The sequence below is a fragment of the Anolis sagrei genome, chromosome 4 (assembly GCF_037176765.1).
Source record: "Anolis sagrei isolate rAnoSag1 chromosome 4, rAnoSag1.mat, whole genome shotgun sequence".
Lineage (NCBI taxonomy): Eukaryota > Metazoa > Chordata > Lepidosauria > Squamata > Dactyloidae > Anolis > Anolis sagrei.
In genome coordinates, this window is record NC_090024.1 from 1,073,213 (window position 1) to 1,090,027 (window position 16,815).

At 49.5% G+C, this 16,815-nt stretch overlaps 2 protein-coding genes across 3 annotated transcripts in view; one reads left to right on the top strand and one right to left on the bottom strand.

Annotated features, from left to right (window-relative positions):
- FAM83H (family with sequence similarity 83 member H) overlaps nucleotides 1-15,699 on the bottom strand; it is a 45,845-nt gene extending 30,146 nt beyond the window's left edge. Inside the window, 1 exon segment of the mRNA XM_060776049.2 lies at nucleotides 15,330-15,699. The gene's annotated coding sequence lies outside the window, so the exon portion shown is untranslated.
- Nucleotides 15,700-15,783: 84 nt separating this feature from the next.
- Nucleotides 15,784-16,815, top strand: part of IQANK1 (IQ motif and ankyrin repeat containing 1) — a 17,646-nt gene continuing 16,614 nt past the window's right edge. For both annotated transcript variants that reach the window (XM_067467188.1, XM_067467187.1), the window contains exons 1-2: nucleotides 15,784-15,973; nucleotides 16,066-16,128. In XM_067467188.1, coding sequence (XP_067323289.1) covers nucleotides 15,886-15,973; nucleotides 16,066-16,128 — 151 coding nt within the window. In that variant the 5' untranslated portion in view covers nucleotides 15,784-15,885. The remainder of the gene's footprint in view (nucleotides 15,974-16,065; nucleotides 16,129-16,815) is intronic.

Consider the following 16,815-nt stretch of genomic DNA (forward strand, 5'->3'; position numbering starts at 1 on the left):
ATCTGTGGATGCAGAAGCCACGAATCCAAAGGGCCGGTCTGGCTGTATTTTCGGTTGCTCCTTCCTTGCTGGCCTCTCTAGGATCACCCTTCCTGAGGTCCAGCTTTCTTTGCGCTGCTCTTGCAGGACCAGCCAACCTATGCGCCTGGTGATGTGCCATTCCTCGCATTTTTTAGGCATTCTTTCCGTGCAGCAACATTGGCTTCTTCAGATGCTTCCTATTTTTCTTCATCCCCGGAACTCTCTGTCGTTGGGCTTTGAGTAGCTGCTTCTTCAACAACTCCCACCTCGAAGAGCCTAGTGTCTAGATCTAGGGAAGTAATGCTACCCATGCTCTATTCTGCTTTGGAATATTGTGTCTGGAATATTGTGTCCAATTCTGGGCACCACAATTTAAGAGAGATATTGACTCTAAGCTGGAATGTGTCCAGAGGAGGGCGACTAAAATGATCAAGGGTCTGGAGAACAAGCCCTATGAGGAGCGGCTTAGGGAACTGGGCATGTTTAGCCTGAAGAAGAGAAGGCTGAGAGGGGATATGATAGCCACGTATAAATATGTGAGAGGAAGCCACAGGGAGGAGGAGGGAGCAAGCTTGTTTTCTGCTTCCTTGGAGACTAGGACACAATGGAACAATGGCTTCAAACTACAAGAGAGGAGATTCCATCTAAACATGAGGAAGAACTTCCTGACTGTGAGAGCCGTTCAGCAGTGGAACTCTCTGCCTGCCCCGGAGGGAGTGTGGTGGAGGTTCCTTCTTTGGAAGCTTTTAAACAGGGGCTGGATGGCCATCTGTCAGGGGTGATTTGAATGCAATATTCCTGCTTCTTGGCAGAATGGGGTTGGACTGGATGGCCCATGAGGTCTCTTCCAACTCTTTGATTCTATGATTCTTTCCCTTTAGCACAATGGCTCTCAACCATCCTAATGTCGTGATCCCTTAATACAGTTCCTCTTGTTGTGGTGACCCCCAACCACAACGTTATTTTTGTTGCTACTGCAATTTTTCTACTATTATGAATTGTAATGTAAATATCTGATATGCAGGATGTATTTTCATTCACTGGACCACATTTGTCATAAATATGCCCAAATTTGAGTACTAATGGGATTAGGGAAGATTGATTTTGCCATTTGGGAATTGTAGTTGCTGGGATGTATAGTTCACCTACAATCAAAGAGCCCTCTGAACTCCACCAAAGATGCAATTGAACCTGATTTGGCACACATAACTTTCATGATCAACAGAAAATACTGGAAGGGTTTGGTGGGCATTGACCTTGAGTTTGGGAGTTGTAGTTCACCTACATCCAGAGAGCACTGTGGACGCCAACAATGATGGACCTGGATCAAACTTGGCACGAATACTCAATAGGGCCAAATGTGAACACGACCAACAGAAAACACTAGAAGGGTTTGGTGGGCATTGACCTTGAGTTTGGGAGTTGTAGTTCCTACATCCAAAGATCCCTGTGGACTCAAACAATGATGGATCTGGGCCAAACTGGGCACAAATACTCAATAGGTCCAAATGTGAACACAACCAACAGAAAACACTAGAAGGGTTTGGTGGGCATTGACCTTGAGTTTGGGAGTTGTAGTTCACCTACATTCAGAAAGCACTGGGGACTCAAACAGTGATGGATCTGGATCAAACTTGGCACAGATACTCAATATGCCCAAACATGAACATGGGTAGAGTTTGTGGAAAATAGACATTGACATTTGGGAGTTGTAGTTGCTGGGAATTATAGTTCACCTACAATCAAAGAGCATTCTGAACTCCACCAGTGATGGAATTTATCAAACATGGCACACAGAATTCCCATGACGAACAGAAAGCACTAGAAGGGTTTGATGAGCATTGACCTTGAGTTTTGGAGTTGTAGTTCACCTACATCCAGAGAGCACTGTGGACTCAAACAATGATGGACCTGGACCAAACTTGGCATGAATACTCAATAGGTCCAAATGTGAACACTGGTGGGGGTTAGAGAAAATAGGCCTTGACATTTGGGAGTTGTAGTTGCTGGGATTTACAGTTCACTTACAATCAAAGAGCCCTCGGAACTCCACCAATGATGGAATTCAACCAAACTTGGCACACAGAACTCCCATGACCAACAGAAAATACTGGAAGGGTTTGGTGGGCATTGACCTTGAGTTTGGGAGTTGTAGTTCCTACATCCAGAGAGCACTGTGGACTCAAACAATGATGGATCTGGACCAAACTTGGCATGAATACTCAATATGCCCAAACATGAACACGGGTAGAGTTTGTGGAAAATAGACATTGACATTTGGGCGTTGTAGTTGCTGGGATTTATAGTTCATCTACAATCCAAGAGCATTCTGAACTCCACCAACGATGGAATTGAACCAAACTTGGCAAAGAACTCCCATGACCAACAGAAAACACTAGAAGGATTTGGTGAACATTGACCTTGAGTTTTGGAGTTGTAGTTCACCTACATCCAGAGAGCACTCTGGACTCAAACAATGATAGACCTGGACCAAACTTGGCATGAATACTCAATAGGTCCAAATGTGAACACTGGTGGGGGTTGGGGGAAATAGGCCTTGACATTTGGGAGTTGTAGTTGCTGGGATTTACAGTTCACCTACAATCAAAGAACCCTCTGAATTCCACCAATGATGGAATTCAACCAAACTTGTCACACAGAACTCCCACGACCAACAGAAAACACTAGAACTATAAATCCCAGCAACTACAACTCCCAAATGTCAAGGTCTATTTTCCCCCAAACTCCACCAGTGTTCACATTTGGGCATATTGAGTATTTGTGCCAAGTTTGGTCCAGATCCATCATTGTTTGAGTCCACAGTGCTTTCTGGATGTAGGTAAACTACAACTCCCAAACTCAAGGTCAGTGCCTACCAAACCCTTCCGGTATTTTCTGTTGGTTGTGGGAGTTATGTGTACCAAGTTTGGTTCAATTCCATTGTTGGTGGAATTCAGAATGCTCTTTGGTTGTAGGTGAACTATAAATCCCAGCAAGTACAACTACTAAATGACAAAATCAATCTCCCCCAACCCCATTAGTATTCAAATTTGGGCGTATTGGGTATTTGTGCCAAATTTCATCCAGTGACTGAAAATACATCCTGCATATCAGATATTTACATTGCAATTCGTAACAGTAGCAAAATTACAGTTATGAAGTAGCAACGAACATAATGTTGTGGTTGGGGGTCATGTTGTGGTTGAGGGTCTGAATTCAGGGGTCACTGCATTGCGAAGCTTGAGGACCACTGCCCAAAGGGGTCCCGACCTCCCAGGTTGAGAAGCACCGCATTCGCATCTCTGGCCACAGGACTCTGCGTTGGGCCAAACTGGCTTTCCTGGGATCTCGGCCTCGGCAATATTCCTGCTTCTTGGCAGAATGGGGTTGGACTGGATGGCCCATGAGGTCTCTTCCAACTCTTTGATTCTATGATTCTCCTCCTTTCAGCGAGGAATTGGGAAACAGATCACAGAACGGAGTGACAGCCTCCCCTGCCTTTGGCCTGGCAGGCCCGTAGCCAGGATTTTGATTTGGGGGGGGGGGGGGGCTGAGTTCAATTTGGGAGGGGGGCTGAGTTTGGTTCCAAGGGGGGCTTAGGATCTACCCTAGCAAACCTTTTGTATCATTACCCAAATACACCCCCCCCCCATGCATATGGGATCTATTGAGCATGGTGATCAGATCATGATATGAATAAACCTAACAGGTTAAATAATGTACCAGGAAGGACTTCTCATGGACCACCTTGAGAATTTGGGGGGGGGGGGGGTCTGAAGCCCCTCAACCCCCCCCCCCCCCCCCAGCTACGGGCCTGGCTCTTGCTGAAGGACATCCAACTACCACCCAACTGCGCCTGTTCTACTGACTTCCATTTGCTATCAGTCAAGAAAAAAGTCTTTTTTCCCCTTGGAAACATGGAGTGCCTTTCCAACCGCACCCACTGCCTCCGGGGAAAGACGTGGTTGCGAGGTGGTTCACACCTGGGTTGTGCATCATCGAATCCCAGAGTTGGAAGAGACCTCATAGAATCCAAGAGTTGGAAGAGACCTCCTGGGCCATCATCCAGTCCAACCCCATTCTGCCAAGAAGCAGGAATATTGCATTCAAAGCACCCCTGACAGATGGCCAGCCAGCCTCTGCTTAAAAGCCTCCAAAGAAGGAGCCTCCACCACACTCCCTCCGGGGCAGAGAGTTCCACTCATCAAATCCTAGAGTTGGAAGAGATTTCGTGGGCCATCCAGCCCAACCCCGTTCTGCCAAGAAGCAAGAATATTGCTTTCAAATCAACGCTGACAGATGGCCATCCAGCCTCTGTTTCAAAGCTTCCAAAGAAGGAGCCTCCACCACATTCCAGGGCAGAGAGTTCCACTGCTGAACATAGAAGCATTGAATCCTAGAGTTGGAAGAGACCTGGTGGGCCATCCAGTCCAACACCGTTCTGCCAAGAAGCAGGAAAATCACATTCAAAGCACCCCTGACAGATGGTCATCCAGCCTCTGTTTAAAAGCTTCCAAAGAAGGAGCCTCCACCACACTCTGGGGCAGAGAGTTCCACTGCTGAACGGCTCTCACAGTCAGGAAGTTCTTCCTCATGTTCAGGTGGAATCTCCTCTCTTGTACTTTGAAGCCATGGTTCCCTTGCGTCCTAGTCTCCAAGGAAGCAGAAAACAAGCTTGCTCCCTCCTCCTCCCTGTGGCTTCCTCTCACATATTTATACATGGCTATCATATCCCCTCTCAGCCTTCTCTTCTTCAGGCTAAACATGCCCAGCTCCTTAAGCCGCTCCTCATAGGGCTTGTTCTCCAGACCCTTGATCTGCTCCCTCCTCCCTGTGGCTTCCTCTCACATATTTATACATGGCTCTCATCATATCTCCTCTCAGCCTTCTCTTCTTCAGGCTAAACATGCCCAGCTCCTTAAGCCGCTCCTCATAGGGCTTGTTCTCCAGACCCTTGACCCTTTGAGTCACCCTCCTCTGGACACTTTCCAGCTTGTCAGTGTCCAGAGGAGGGCGAATAAATGATCAGAGTTGCATCCCTTCCCTTTTCAAAGGCAAAGCCTGGATATCCAGGGACTGCAGAGAGTAATCAATGAAGGAAAACTCTGCAAGAACACACACACACACACCTGGCGCCAGAGACTGCGCTGCCCACAGGTGAACCCACTTTCCAGGTATTGCTCTCCACCTTCAACTCCTTCAATGCTTGACTACAAAGCGCATGTGAGGCCTTTGGTCTCTCCATTCCCAATGGGATACCGGTCCACGGCTCGGCCGGTCCATTTCCGAGCACAATTCAAAGTGCTGGTCATGGCCTATAAATCCCTGTATGACTCTGGCCCAGCTTACTTGTCCGAACGTATCTCCCTCTATGTTCCACCTCGTAGTCTAAGATCTGCCAGGGAGGCCCTGCTCTCGGTCCCACCAGCATCGCAAACGTGGGAACGAGGGACAGGGCCTTCTCGGTGGTGACCCCCCGCCTGTGGAATTCGCTCCCTGGCAAAATCAGATCGGCATCCAACTTGGGCCCTCCTTCGGGATGTTTTGGACTCCAACTCCCACCATTCCTAACAGCCTCAGGCCCCTTCCTTTTCCCCCTCCGCCGCTTAAGCGGCGGAGGGGGAAAAGGAAAGGGCCTGAGGCTGTTAGGAATGGTGGGAGTTGGAGTCCAAAACATCCGGAAGGAGGGCCCAAGTTGGCCCATGCCTGATATAGATATACCAAACAGGGATATCAAACATTTACTGAAACATTTACCCTTTTCTGTCGCTCACTTTCTGAGTCAACCCTATACGAAGCTCAGCAGACAAAGTTTGAGAGACAAATGAGATGAACTCAAACTCTTAATACAACAAAGCAAATACGGTTCTCTTAATACAACAAAGCAGAATCAAGTGGGGGGGGGGGTCTTTCAACTGAGCTCCCACCTGGGAGAGGGCGACTGACTTTGGGAAAGTGTGTGTGTGGGGGGGGGGGGGGGGATGATCAGGAGAGAACAGCCCGACTGCCATAGAACAGTAGTTCTCAACCTGTGGGTCTCCAGGTGTTTTGGCTTACAACTCCCACGAATCCCAGCCAGTTTGCCAGCTGTTAGGATTTCTGGGAGTTGAAGGCCAAAACATCTGGGCACCCACAGGTTGAGGACCACTGCCATAGAGAGACCTGGGCAAGAAGTAGAAGAACTCAACAGAGAGAAGGGAAAACGCCTCAATTGGCTGCTGGGGAGGATGGCCCACTCCACCAGTGTCTCTACCATACCACACAAAGTGTGGGAAACAAATGAGATGAACTCAAACTCTTAATACAACACAGCAAATATGATTCTAATCAGCATCGCTGTCTCATTATAGGAAGGTTCTGATAGAGGAAGCACAGAGCAAGGATAGGCATGCACAGGGTCCCAATTTTGTGCAGGATGTGAGTGTACTGAGTGGGAGTGATGAGGCAATGGGAGAACTGGGCAAGAAGTCCAAGAACTCAACAGAGAGAAGGGAAAACAACTCTACTGGCTGCTGGGGAGGATGGCCCACGCCACCAGTGTCTCTACCATACCACACAAAGCGTGGGGAACAAATGAGATGAACTCAAACTCTTAATACAACAAAGCAAACACGATTCTAATCAGCACCACTGTCTCATTATGGGAATGTACTGATAGAGGAAGCACAGAGCAAGGATAGGCGTGCACAGGGTCCCAATTTTGTGCAGGATGTGAGTGTACTGAGTGGGAGTGCTGAAGCAATGAGAAGGAGCCAACAAGAACCATAACCTGATTAGAACCGTATTTGCTTTGTTGTATTAAGAGTTTGAGTTCATCTCATTTGTTTCCCACGCTTTGTGTGATTTGGTAAAGACACTGGCTGCGTGGGCCATCCTCCCCAGCAGCCAATAGATGTGTTTCCCTTCTCTCTGTTGAGTTCTTGGACTTCTTGCCCAGTTCTCCCATTGCCTCAGCAACACTACTCAAAACAGGAAATCCGGAGCCAAGGCGGCCATGACAGCCCAGTGGAGCTCCACTCTCACATAGTGCTGATGGTGAGGAAGTTCTCCCTAATGTTCCAGTGGAATCTCTTTGCTTGGCCTTTGAATCACACTTGGATCTCTGGAGCAGCAGAAAGCAATCTGGGGTCCCTTCTGTTGGGATGGGCCAAATTGGGCCCTCCTGGTGTTTTGGACTCCCACTGGCTGTTAGGAATTGTGGGAGTTGGAGTCCAAAACACCTGGAGGGCCAAAGTTTGCCCACATCTGTTGTCCTTGGTGCCTCTTCTGATCTTTAAAGTCCTACCCCCACTCAGAGCTCCCATGGCCATTCCTCCCAAGGCAGAGTACGTAGTTTCTGGACCTCGGGCCACTTGTTTTCCCTCTGCTGTTTTCCCAATGAGGGACATCTAATCACCTCTCAACAAAAGATTGCTCCAGGCACTTCCAGGCCATCAAATGCTCATCAAGTTGGTCAGTTGAAACATTCACACCTAGCTCCAGCAGACAAGAGTCCTTTGTCCCACCCTGGTCATTATTCCACAGATATATAAACCCTTTTTCCTAGTTCCAACAGACCTCACTACCTCTGAGGATGCTTGCCATAGATGCAGGAGAAACGTCAGGAGAGAATGCCTCTAGAACATGGCCATATAGCCCAAAACAACCTACAACAACCCAGTGATTCTGGCCATGAAAGCCTTCGACAATATATTGAAATAACCCATCTGAAGATCTGTTCTGTATTTTGTGCACTGGCATATCTTTGTTCCTGACGGTTCAGAGAGATAAACAAGGATATCAGTCTAACAACCGAGAAACCTAAATGGCCTTGCATGAATACGAGTGGAGGTTGGCTCAAGCAAGTATTGAACTCTTCTCAGGAAGATCATACTTTCCAAAAGGTTACGATCTCTAACAAGGTCATGCCTCTCAAAGGGTATGATTATGGCATATGGTGTGAGTGCCAATTAATCTCCAAAAGGGCCACGCTCCCAAAAGCTTATGCAGATTCCTGGTTTTCCCAATAAACCAAAGCAGAATCAAGTGGGAGGACTTTCAACTGAGCTCCCACCTGGGAGAAGGCGATAGCCCACACCACCAGGGTCTCTACCATACCACACAAAGTGTGGGAAACAAATGAGATGAACTCAAACTCTTAATACAACAAAGCAAATACGATTCTAAATCAACATCACTGTATCATTATGGGAAGGTACTGATAGAGGAAGCACAGAGCAAGGATAGGCATGCACAGGGTCCCAATTTTGTGCAGGATGTGAGTGTACTGAGTGGGAGTGATGAGCAATGGGAGAACTGGGCAAGAAGTCCAAGAACTCAGCAGAGAGAAGGGAAGACATCTCAATTGGCTGCTGGGGAGGATGGCCCACGCAACCAGTGTCTCTACCATACCACACAAAATGTGAGAAACAAATGAGATGAACTCAAACTCTTAATACAACAAAGCAAATACGATTCTAAATCAACATCACTGTCTCATTATGGGAAGGTACTGATAGAGGAAGCACATAGGCATGCACAGGGTCCCAGTTTTGTGCAGGATGTGAATGTACTGAGTGGGAGTGATGAGGCACTGGGAGAACTGGGCAAGAAGTCCAAGAAGTCAACAGAGAGAAGGGAAAACATCTCAATTGGCCGGTGGGGAGGATGGCCCATGCGACCAGTTTCTCTACCATGCCACACAAATTGTGAGAAACAAATGAGATGAACTCAAACTCTTAATACAACAAAGCAAATACGATTCTAAATCAACATCACTGTCTCATTATGGGAAGGAACTGATAGAGGAAGCACAGAGCAAGGATAGGCATGCACAGGGTCCCAGTTTTGTGCACGATGTGAGTGTACTGAGTGGGAATGTTGAGGCACTGGGAGAACTGGGCAAGAAGTCCAAGAACTCAGCAGAGATAAGGGAAAACAACTCTATTGGCTGCTGGGGGGGATGGCCCACGCAACCAGTGTCTCTACCATAACACACAAAATGCGAGAAACAAATGAGATGAACTCAAACTCTTAATACAACAAAGCAAATACGATTCTAAATCAGCATCACTGTCTCATTATGGGAAGTGTACTGATAGAGGAAGCACATAGGAATGCACAGGGTCCCAGTTTTGTGCAGGATGTGAGTGTACTGAGTGGGAGTGCTGAGGCACTGGGAGAACTGGGCAAGAAGTCCAAGAACTCAACAGAGAGAAGGGCAAACATCTCAATTGGCTGCTGGGGAGGATGGCCCATGTGACCAGTTTCTCTACCATGCCACACAAATTGGGAGAAACAAATGAGATGAACTCAAACTCTTAATACAACAAAGCAAATACGATTTTAATCAGCATCACTGTCTCATTATGGGAAGGTACTGATAGAGGAAGCACAGAGCAAGAATAGGCATGCACAGGGTCCCAATTTTGTGCAGGATGTGATTGTACTGAGTGGGAATGTTGAGACAATGGGGGAACTGGGCAAGAAGTCCAAGAACTCAACAGACAGAAGAGAAAACTCCTCTATTGGCTGATGGGGGGGATGGCCTACGTGACCATTGTCTCTACCATACCACACAAAATGCGAGAAACAAATGAGATGAACTCAAACTCTTAATACAACAAAGCAAATACGATTCTAATCAGCATCACTGTCTCATTATGGGAAGGTACTGATACAGGAAGTGCAGAGCAAGTATAGGCATGCACAGGGTCCCAATTTTGTGCAGGATGTGAGTGTACTGAGTGGGAGTGCTGAGGCAATGGGAGAAGTGGGCAAGAAGTCCAAGAACTCAACAGACAGAAGAGAAAACTCCTCTATTGGCCGATGGGGGGGGGGGGGGATGGCCTACGTGACCAGTGTCTCTACCGTAACACACAAAATGTGGGAAACAAATGAGATGAACTCAAACTCTTAATACAACAAAGCAAAAACGATTCTAAATCAACATCACTGTCTCATTATGGGAAGGTACTGATAGAGGAAGCACAGAGCAAGGATAGACATGCACAGGGTCCCAATTTTGTTCAGGATGTGGTTGTACTGAGTGGGAATGTTGAGACAATGGGGGAACTGGGCAAGAAGTCCAAGAACTCAGCAGAGAGAAGGGGAGACATCTCAATTGGCTGCTGGGGAGGATGGCCCACGCAACCAGTGTCTCTACCATACCACACAAAATGCGAGAAACAAATGAGATGAACTCAAACTCTTAATACAACAAAGCAAATACGGTTGTAATCAACATCACTGTCTCACTATGAAAAGGTATTGAGAGAGGAAGCACAGAGCAAGGATAGACATGCACAAGGTCCCAGTATTGTGCAGGATGTGAGCGTACTGAGTGGGAGTGCTGAGGCAATGGGGGAACTGGGCAAGAAGTCCAAGAACTCAACAGAGAGAAAGGACAACACCTCAATTGGCTCCTGGGGAGGTTGGCCCACGCCTCTATTGCCTGATTTGGGGGGGGGGGGGGGATGGCCTACGTGACCAGTGTCTCTACCATATCACACAAAGTGTCAAAAACAAATGAGATGAACTCAAACTCTTAACACAACAAAGCAAATACGGTTCTAATCAGCATCAGTGTCTCATTATGGGAAGGTACTGATAGACAGACTAAACAGGAAAGAAGGAGAAACAGCATAGTATAGGAAGGGTGTTTACACCTGTGAGGAGGTCTGTGGTGCACATCCTAGAAGCCCGGTTGAGAGCACCTGGGTCAACATTAAGGGGGAAAGAAGCAACAAGGAGAAACCATTGTGGGGGTCTACCACAGGCCTCCAAGCCTGACTGAGGACCTGGTGTGATGTCTTGCTAGAATGGATGAGAGAGAGGTCGTTGTAATGAGGAAGCTCAACTATTCCAGCATCTGTTGGAAGGCAAACTCTACCAAGATGATCAGGCCCAAGAAACCCCTCACTCGCCTTGCAGACCAACTGCATGGCTTTCTCAAACACAACCTATGCAAGACACACTAACCTCACCTCTTTTGTGACACGAGTTACAACCTTGGCAGATGAAGGGAGTGCTGTGGATGGGACATGTCTTTGCCCAAGCCCCTCGTGGTATTCTCACCAAGAAGGAAACAGTCTGGACAGTGTGGACAATGCGAATGCCGGGTGGATTGGGAACTGGTTCTTCCGTTGTGCCTTTGGAGAGTGACCACATACTTCTTTCCTGTTGTCTCTTCCTTAATGTGTCCTCACATTGCACTCCCCCCATTTGTCAGGAGGCCTGTCTCCACTGTTCCATCCCTTACACACACACACACACACACACACACACACACATAGTTAGTTCAGTCTCCTCCAGTTTCACAGCCCTGTGTGTGTTTTATGAGCTCCCTGCAAATAACTTGCTCCTATTTTTATCTCATTGGAGTCTTTTAATATTTTATCCTGTACATGTGGCCCGCTCACTGTTACTGTCACTGTATTTATTGTAATATTATTTTGTTACTGTGTTTATACCTTTTGTTGTTTATGTTTTGGTTTTATATTGCTGTAACATGTTGTCCAGGCTTGGCCCCGTGTAAGCCGCTCCGAGTCCCTTTGGGGAGGTGGTGGCGGGATATAAATAAAGTTTATTATTAGCTGCCCCGAGTCCCCTTTGGGGAAGTGGTGGGGTACAAATAAAGTTTATTATTATTACTATTATTATTAGCTGCCCCAAGTCCCCATTGGGGAGGTGGTGGCAGGGTATAAATAAAGTTTATTATTATTATTATTATTAGCTGCCCCGAATCTCCATTGGGGAAATGGTTGTGGGATATAAATAAAGATTATCATTATTATTATTATTAGCTGCCCTGAGTCCCCTTTGGGGAGGTGGTGGGGTACAAATAAAGTTTATTATTATTATTATTATTATTAGCTGTCCCGAGTCCTCTTTGGGGAGGTGGTGGCAGGGTATAAATAAAGTTAATTATTATTATTATTATTATTATTATTATTATTATTATTATTATTAGCTGCCCTGAGTCCCCATTGGGGAGGTGGTAGGGTATAAATAAAGTTTATTATTATTATTATTATTATTATTATTATTATTATTATTAGCTGCCCCAAGTCCTCTTTGGGGAGGTGGTGGCAGGGTATAAATAAAGTTTATTATTATTCTTATTCTTATTATTTTATTATTAGCTGCCCCAAGTCCCCTTTGGGGAGGTGGTTGTGGGGTACAAATAAAGATTATTATTATTATTATTATTATTATTATTATTATTATTATTAGCTGCCCCGAGTCCCCATTGGGGAGGTGGTGGCAGGGTATAAATAAAGTATTATTATTATTATTAGCTGCCCCGAGTCCCCATTGGGAAGGTGGTAGCAGGGTATAAATAAAGATTATTATTATTATTATTATTATTATTATTATTATTATTATTACTAGCTGCCCTGAGTCCCCTTTGGGGAGGTGGTGGCAGGGTACAAATAAAGTTTTTTATTATTATTATTATTATTATTATTATTATTATTAGCTGCCCTGAGTCCCCATTTGGGGAGGTGGTGGCGGGATATAAATAAAGATTATTATTATTATTAGCACCCTGAGTCCCCATTGGGAGGTGGTGGTGGGGTATAAATAAAGTGTATTATTACTATTATTATTATTATTATTATTATTAACTGCCCTGAGTCCCCATTGGGGAGCTGGTGGCAGGGTATAAATAAAGATTATTATTATTATTATTATTATTATCTGCCCCGAATCCCCTTTGGGGAGGTGGTGGCAGGGTATAAATAAAGATGATGATGATGATTATGATGATTATTATAACTGGTTGACTGGCAAAACCCAAGGGGTGCTCAGCAACTTTTTATATTAATATTGTATCGTACTAATAGCTTTTGCACATCTTTATCAATGACTTGGAGAAGGGAATAGACGGGGCGCTGCTCAGATTTGCAGATGGGGCCAAATTGGGAGAGAGGGGGCAGGGGTCAGGGTCCAAAATGACCTCAACAGATCAGCAAGCAGAGTGGTGAAACCTAACAAAAGGGATTTCTAGGCTGTGTTTATCCCCCTCCAGGTGTTTTGGGCTCCAACTCCCACCATTCCTAACAGCTTCAGGCCTTTACTTTTTCCCCTTCAGCCGCTTAAGCGGCTGAAGGGGAAAAAGTAAGGGTCTGAAGCTGTGAAGCTTAAGCGGCTGAAGGGGAAAAAGTAAGGGTCTGAAGCTGTGAGGAATGGTGGGAGTTGGAGCCCAAAACACCTGGAGGGAGGGAGCAGGGAGGGCCCAAGTTGGGCCAGTCCTGGAAGAGCCCTCCTTGAATCTATGGGAGCTCCGTTTGGTGTCCCAGCTGCTCTAGGGATGAGTGGGGCGCGTTGGAGGCAATTGTCGGGGAAAGAGGAGATTCCACCTGGATCTGGAGAAGGAGAGCAGCGCCATGTGCCCGTCCTGCCCTGCCTCCTGCCCGGGCCTGCCTCTGCCTGTGCTTCCCATCCCCCAGGCAGGCCGGCCCCTCCCTCTCTCCCTCCTCCCCCCCCCCCTCCCTGGGTCCCTCCGCCTGAGCGGCGCTCCCTGCAAAACCGGACGGGCGGCTTCCCTCCGACTGACTGACAGCCAAACAGGCAACCCAGCAGGGAGGGAAGGAGGGAGGCACACCCAGCAGCAGGGACACCACAGCCAGGAGGAGGAGGAGGAGGAGGAGGGCCTCTGGGCTGAGCTGGACCCTCAGTTGGAATATGGGGGGGGGGGGAGGGAGGTCAGGTTCCCACCCCCCAGCCCCCTCAAGCCTGCACACCCCCTTTGCCCCACAAGTACAAGGGTTGTTCTGGGAGGGGAAGTGTCTGGAAAGAGAGGGGACATCTGTGGTGTCCCCCCTTCCTGCCCCCTCTTTTTTTGGGGGGGGGGAAGTGTCTGGAAAGAAAGGAGCCACTTGTAGAGCCCCCCCCCTCCGCCCTACCTCTTTTTTTGGGGGGGGGAGTGTCTGGAAAGAGAGGAGCCACTTGAAGAGCCCCCCTCCCCGCCCTACCACTTTTTTGGAGGGGGGGGGCAAGTGTCTGGAAAGAGCCACTTGTAGAGCCCCCCCTCTCCCCGCCCTCTCTATTTGGGAGTGTGGCAAGAGAGGAGCCACTTGTAGAGCCCCTTTCACTGCCCACTTTTGGGGGGGGGGTGCCTGGAAAGAGAGGTGCCACCTGTGGTGTCCCCCCTCCCCACCCTATCTCTTTTTTGGGGGGCAAGTGTCTGGAAAGAGAGGAGCCACTTGAAGAGCCCCCCTCCCCGCCCTACCACTTTTTGGGGGGGGGGGTAAGTGTCTGGAAAGAGCCACTTGTAGAGCTCCCCCTCCCCGCCCTCTCTTTTTTGGGGTGGCAAGAGAGGAGCCACTTGTAGAGCCCCCCTCCCTGACCCACCTCTTTTTTGGGGGGGCTGGAAAGAGAGGAGCCACTTATGGAGACCCTCTCCTCCCTGCCCCACGTCTGAGTGACAGGCCAGGAAAGGGAAGGGGTCACCCCGAGGGGGGAAAAGGGGCGCTCCGGAGGTCACCTCAGGACACCCGGAAAGGGGGGGGGCTGGGAGGACCCTCTGCCTTGCCCTTCACTTTTCCTCTAACTTCAGGCGCCCTCCACTTCAAGGAAGGGGGTTTAGGGGGGCGCGTGGCAGCCCACTTTGCAGAGGAACTCGGGAGGGCTTGTCTCCCCCTCCTCGTCGTCCAGGTGGGACTCTTTTGGGGGGGGGGGTGCGGGAGGTCAACCTGGGCCAACTGGTTGACCTCCAACTCCAACTCTCCTACCAGCTGCGAGGAATGGTGGGAGTTGGAGTCCAAAACACCTGGAGGGAAGGAGGGAGGGAGGGGCCCAGTTGGGCCTGAGAGGGAGGGGGACACCCCCCCCCCATTTCAAGTCGGGTCTGAATGGCAGGCATCATCATACTAAGAACAATAGTCAACAACAACAACAGCAACAACACTCAGAAGAATGGCGACGCTCTGGCTTCCTACACCTGCCCCCCTACCCACCCCCACCCCAAAAAACGAGGCCTCTTCCTGCCTCGTGCGCGGAGGAGCCAATGAGCCGGGGGGGGGGGGTACCTGTCCCGGCGTGCACCGCGGAGGGGGCCACAGAGGGGGTGGGAGAGGAGGGGCCCCCACCAAGACCCCTCCTCAGGAAGAGGGTCCCGTGGGGGGTGGGAGAGGAGAAGAGGGGGAGGGGGATCCCGCTCCCCACCAAGACCCCCCCCTCAAGACCACCAAGCCCCCTCTCCCCCTACCCCCCCTCCGCCCAGAATAGCCCCCCTTCCTCCCTGCCCCCCCTCGACCACGAAAGGACGCCCCCTCCCCTCCTCCCTCCCTTTCCCCGTGGGGTCGGGCCTACCCGTACCTTACCTGCCCAGGTGAGCCGGGACGGGCGGCGGAAGAAGAGTCTCTCTCTCTCTCTCTCTCTCGCACTCTCTCTCTCTCTTTCTCCCTCCTCCCTCCCTCCCTCCCCCTGGGGCCTGACTCACTGGGATGGGGGGGGGGCAGAGGGGAGGGCCGTCCCAGGGAAAGGAAGGGAAAGGGAAAGGGGGGCGGGGCCCCAGACAGAAGAGGGGCAGGCAGGCAGGGAGAGGGCGGGGCTTCCCAGCTGGTCCTGAGCCTACACGCCCTCCTCTCTGTCTACATGCAGCAGGAAGGGAAGGGCTGAACTAGGTTGGGGCTGAAACACAGAGAGAGAGAGAGAAAGGGCGACCCACGCTCTTGGGTCAAAAGGGAGGTGGGCGCGGGGCACTCTACACGCGCTCTGGGGCACTTTAGCCCCGCCCCCCTTCGGGGGGCGGGGCTAAAGTGCCCCAGAGCGCGTGTAGAGTGCCCCGCCCCCTGTTTGCGTTGCCAGGCGACTTCGAAGCTTGGAGGAAGAGGAAGGGTCTCTCTCTCTCTCTCTCTCTCTCTTTTCTGGGGGGAGATGAGCGGGCGGGGGAGGGGCCAGGGGAGGCCCCCCGCCCGGAAAGGAGCCAAGGCAGCCCCCCCCGCGGGGAAGACCCCCAAGGCAGGTGAGTGGGCCAGGAGGAGGAGGAGGAAGAGCGGACAGGTGAGAGAGAGAGAGAGAGATAAGAGAGAGACCCTCTTCGTGTTTCCTTCGCAGCTCAACTTAAGGAGGAGGAGGGGGAGAGGAAGGAGGGTCCCACTACCCCCGCAGGACCCCCAGGTAAGCAGCAGGAAAGTGGGGAGAGGGGGCAATTAGACCTGGCATGGGCCAACTTGGGTTCTCCTTCCCTCCAGGTGTTTTGGACTCCCAACTCCCACAATTCCAAACAGCCACTAGGCTGTTTGGAATTGTGGGAGTTGGAGTCCAAAACACCTGGAGGGAGGGAAGGAGAACCCAAGTTGGCCCATTTATTTATTTACTAGCCATCCCCTGCCAGGTGTTGCTGTGGCCCAGTCTGGTGATCTGGAATATAAAGTGATGAGAAAGTTGTTGTTCATTCGTTCAGTCGTCTCCGACTCTTCGTGACCTCATGGACCAGTCCATGCCAGAGCTCCCTGTCGGCCGTCACCACCCCAAGCTCCTTCAAGGTCAGTCCAGTCCCTTCAAGGATGCCATCCATCCCTCTTGCCCTTGGTCGGCCCCTCTTCCTTTTGCCTTCCACTTTCCCCAGCATCATTGTCTGAGAAAGTGCTGGTTTCTAATCTATGTAACTAGCCGTCCCCTGCCAGGCGTTGCTGTGGCCCAGTCTGGTGATCTGGAAAATAAAGTAATGGTTTCTAATATATGTAATTCCTTTATGTATTCCTTGTTGTTTCTTTGTCGGTGTTGATGTGGAGAGTGTCTGGTTTGCCTGCTCTGGAACATGCGACATATAATTGTCGTTCTTTAGGGTTCCCTTTCAGATCT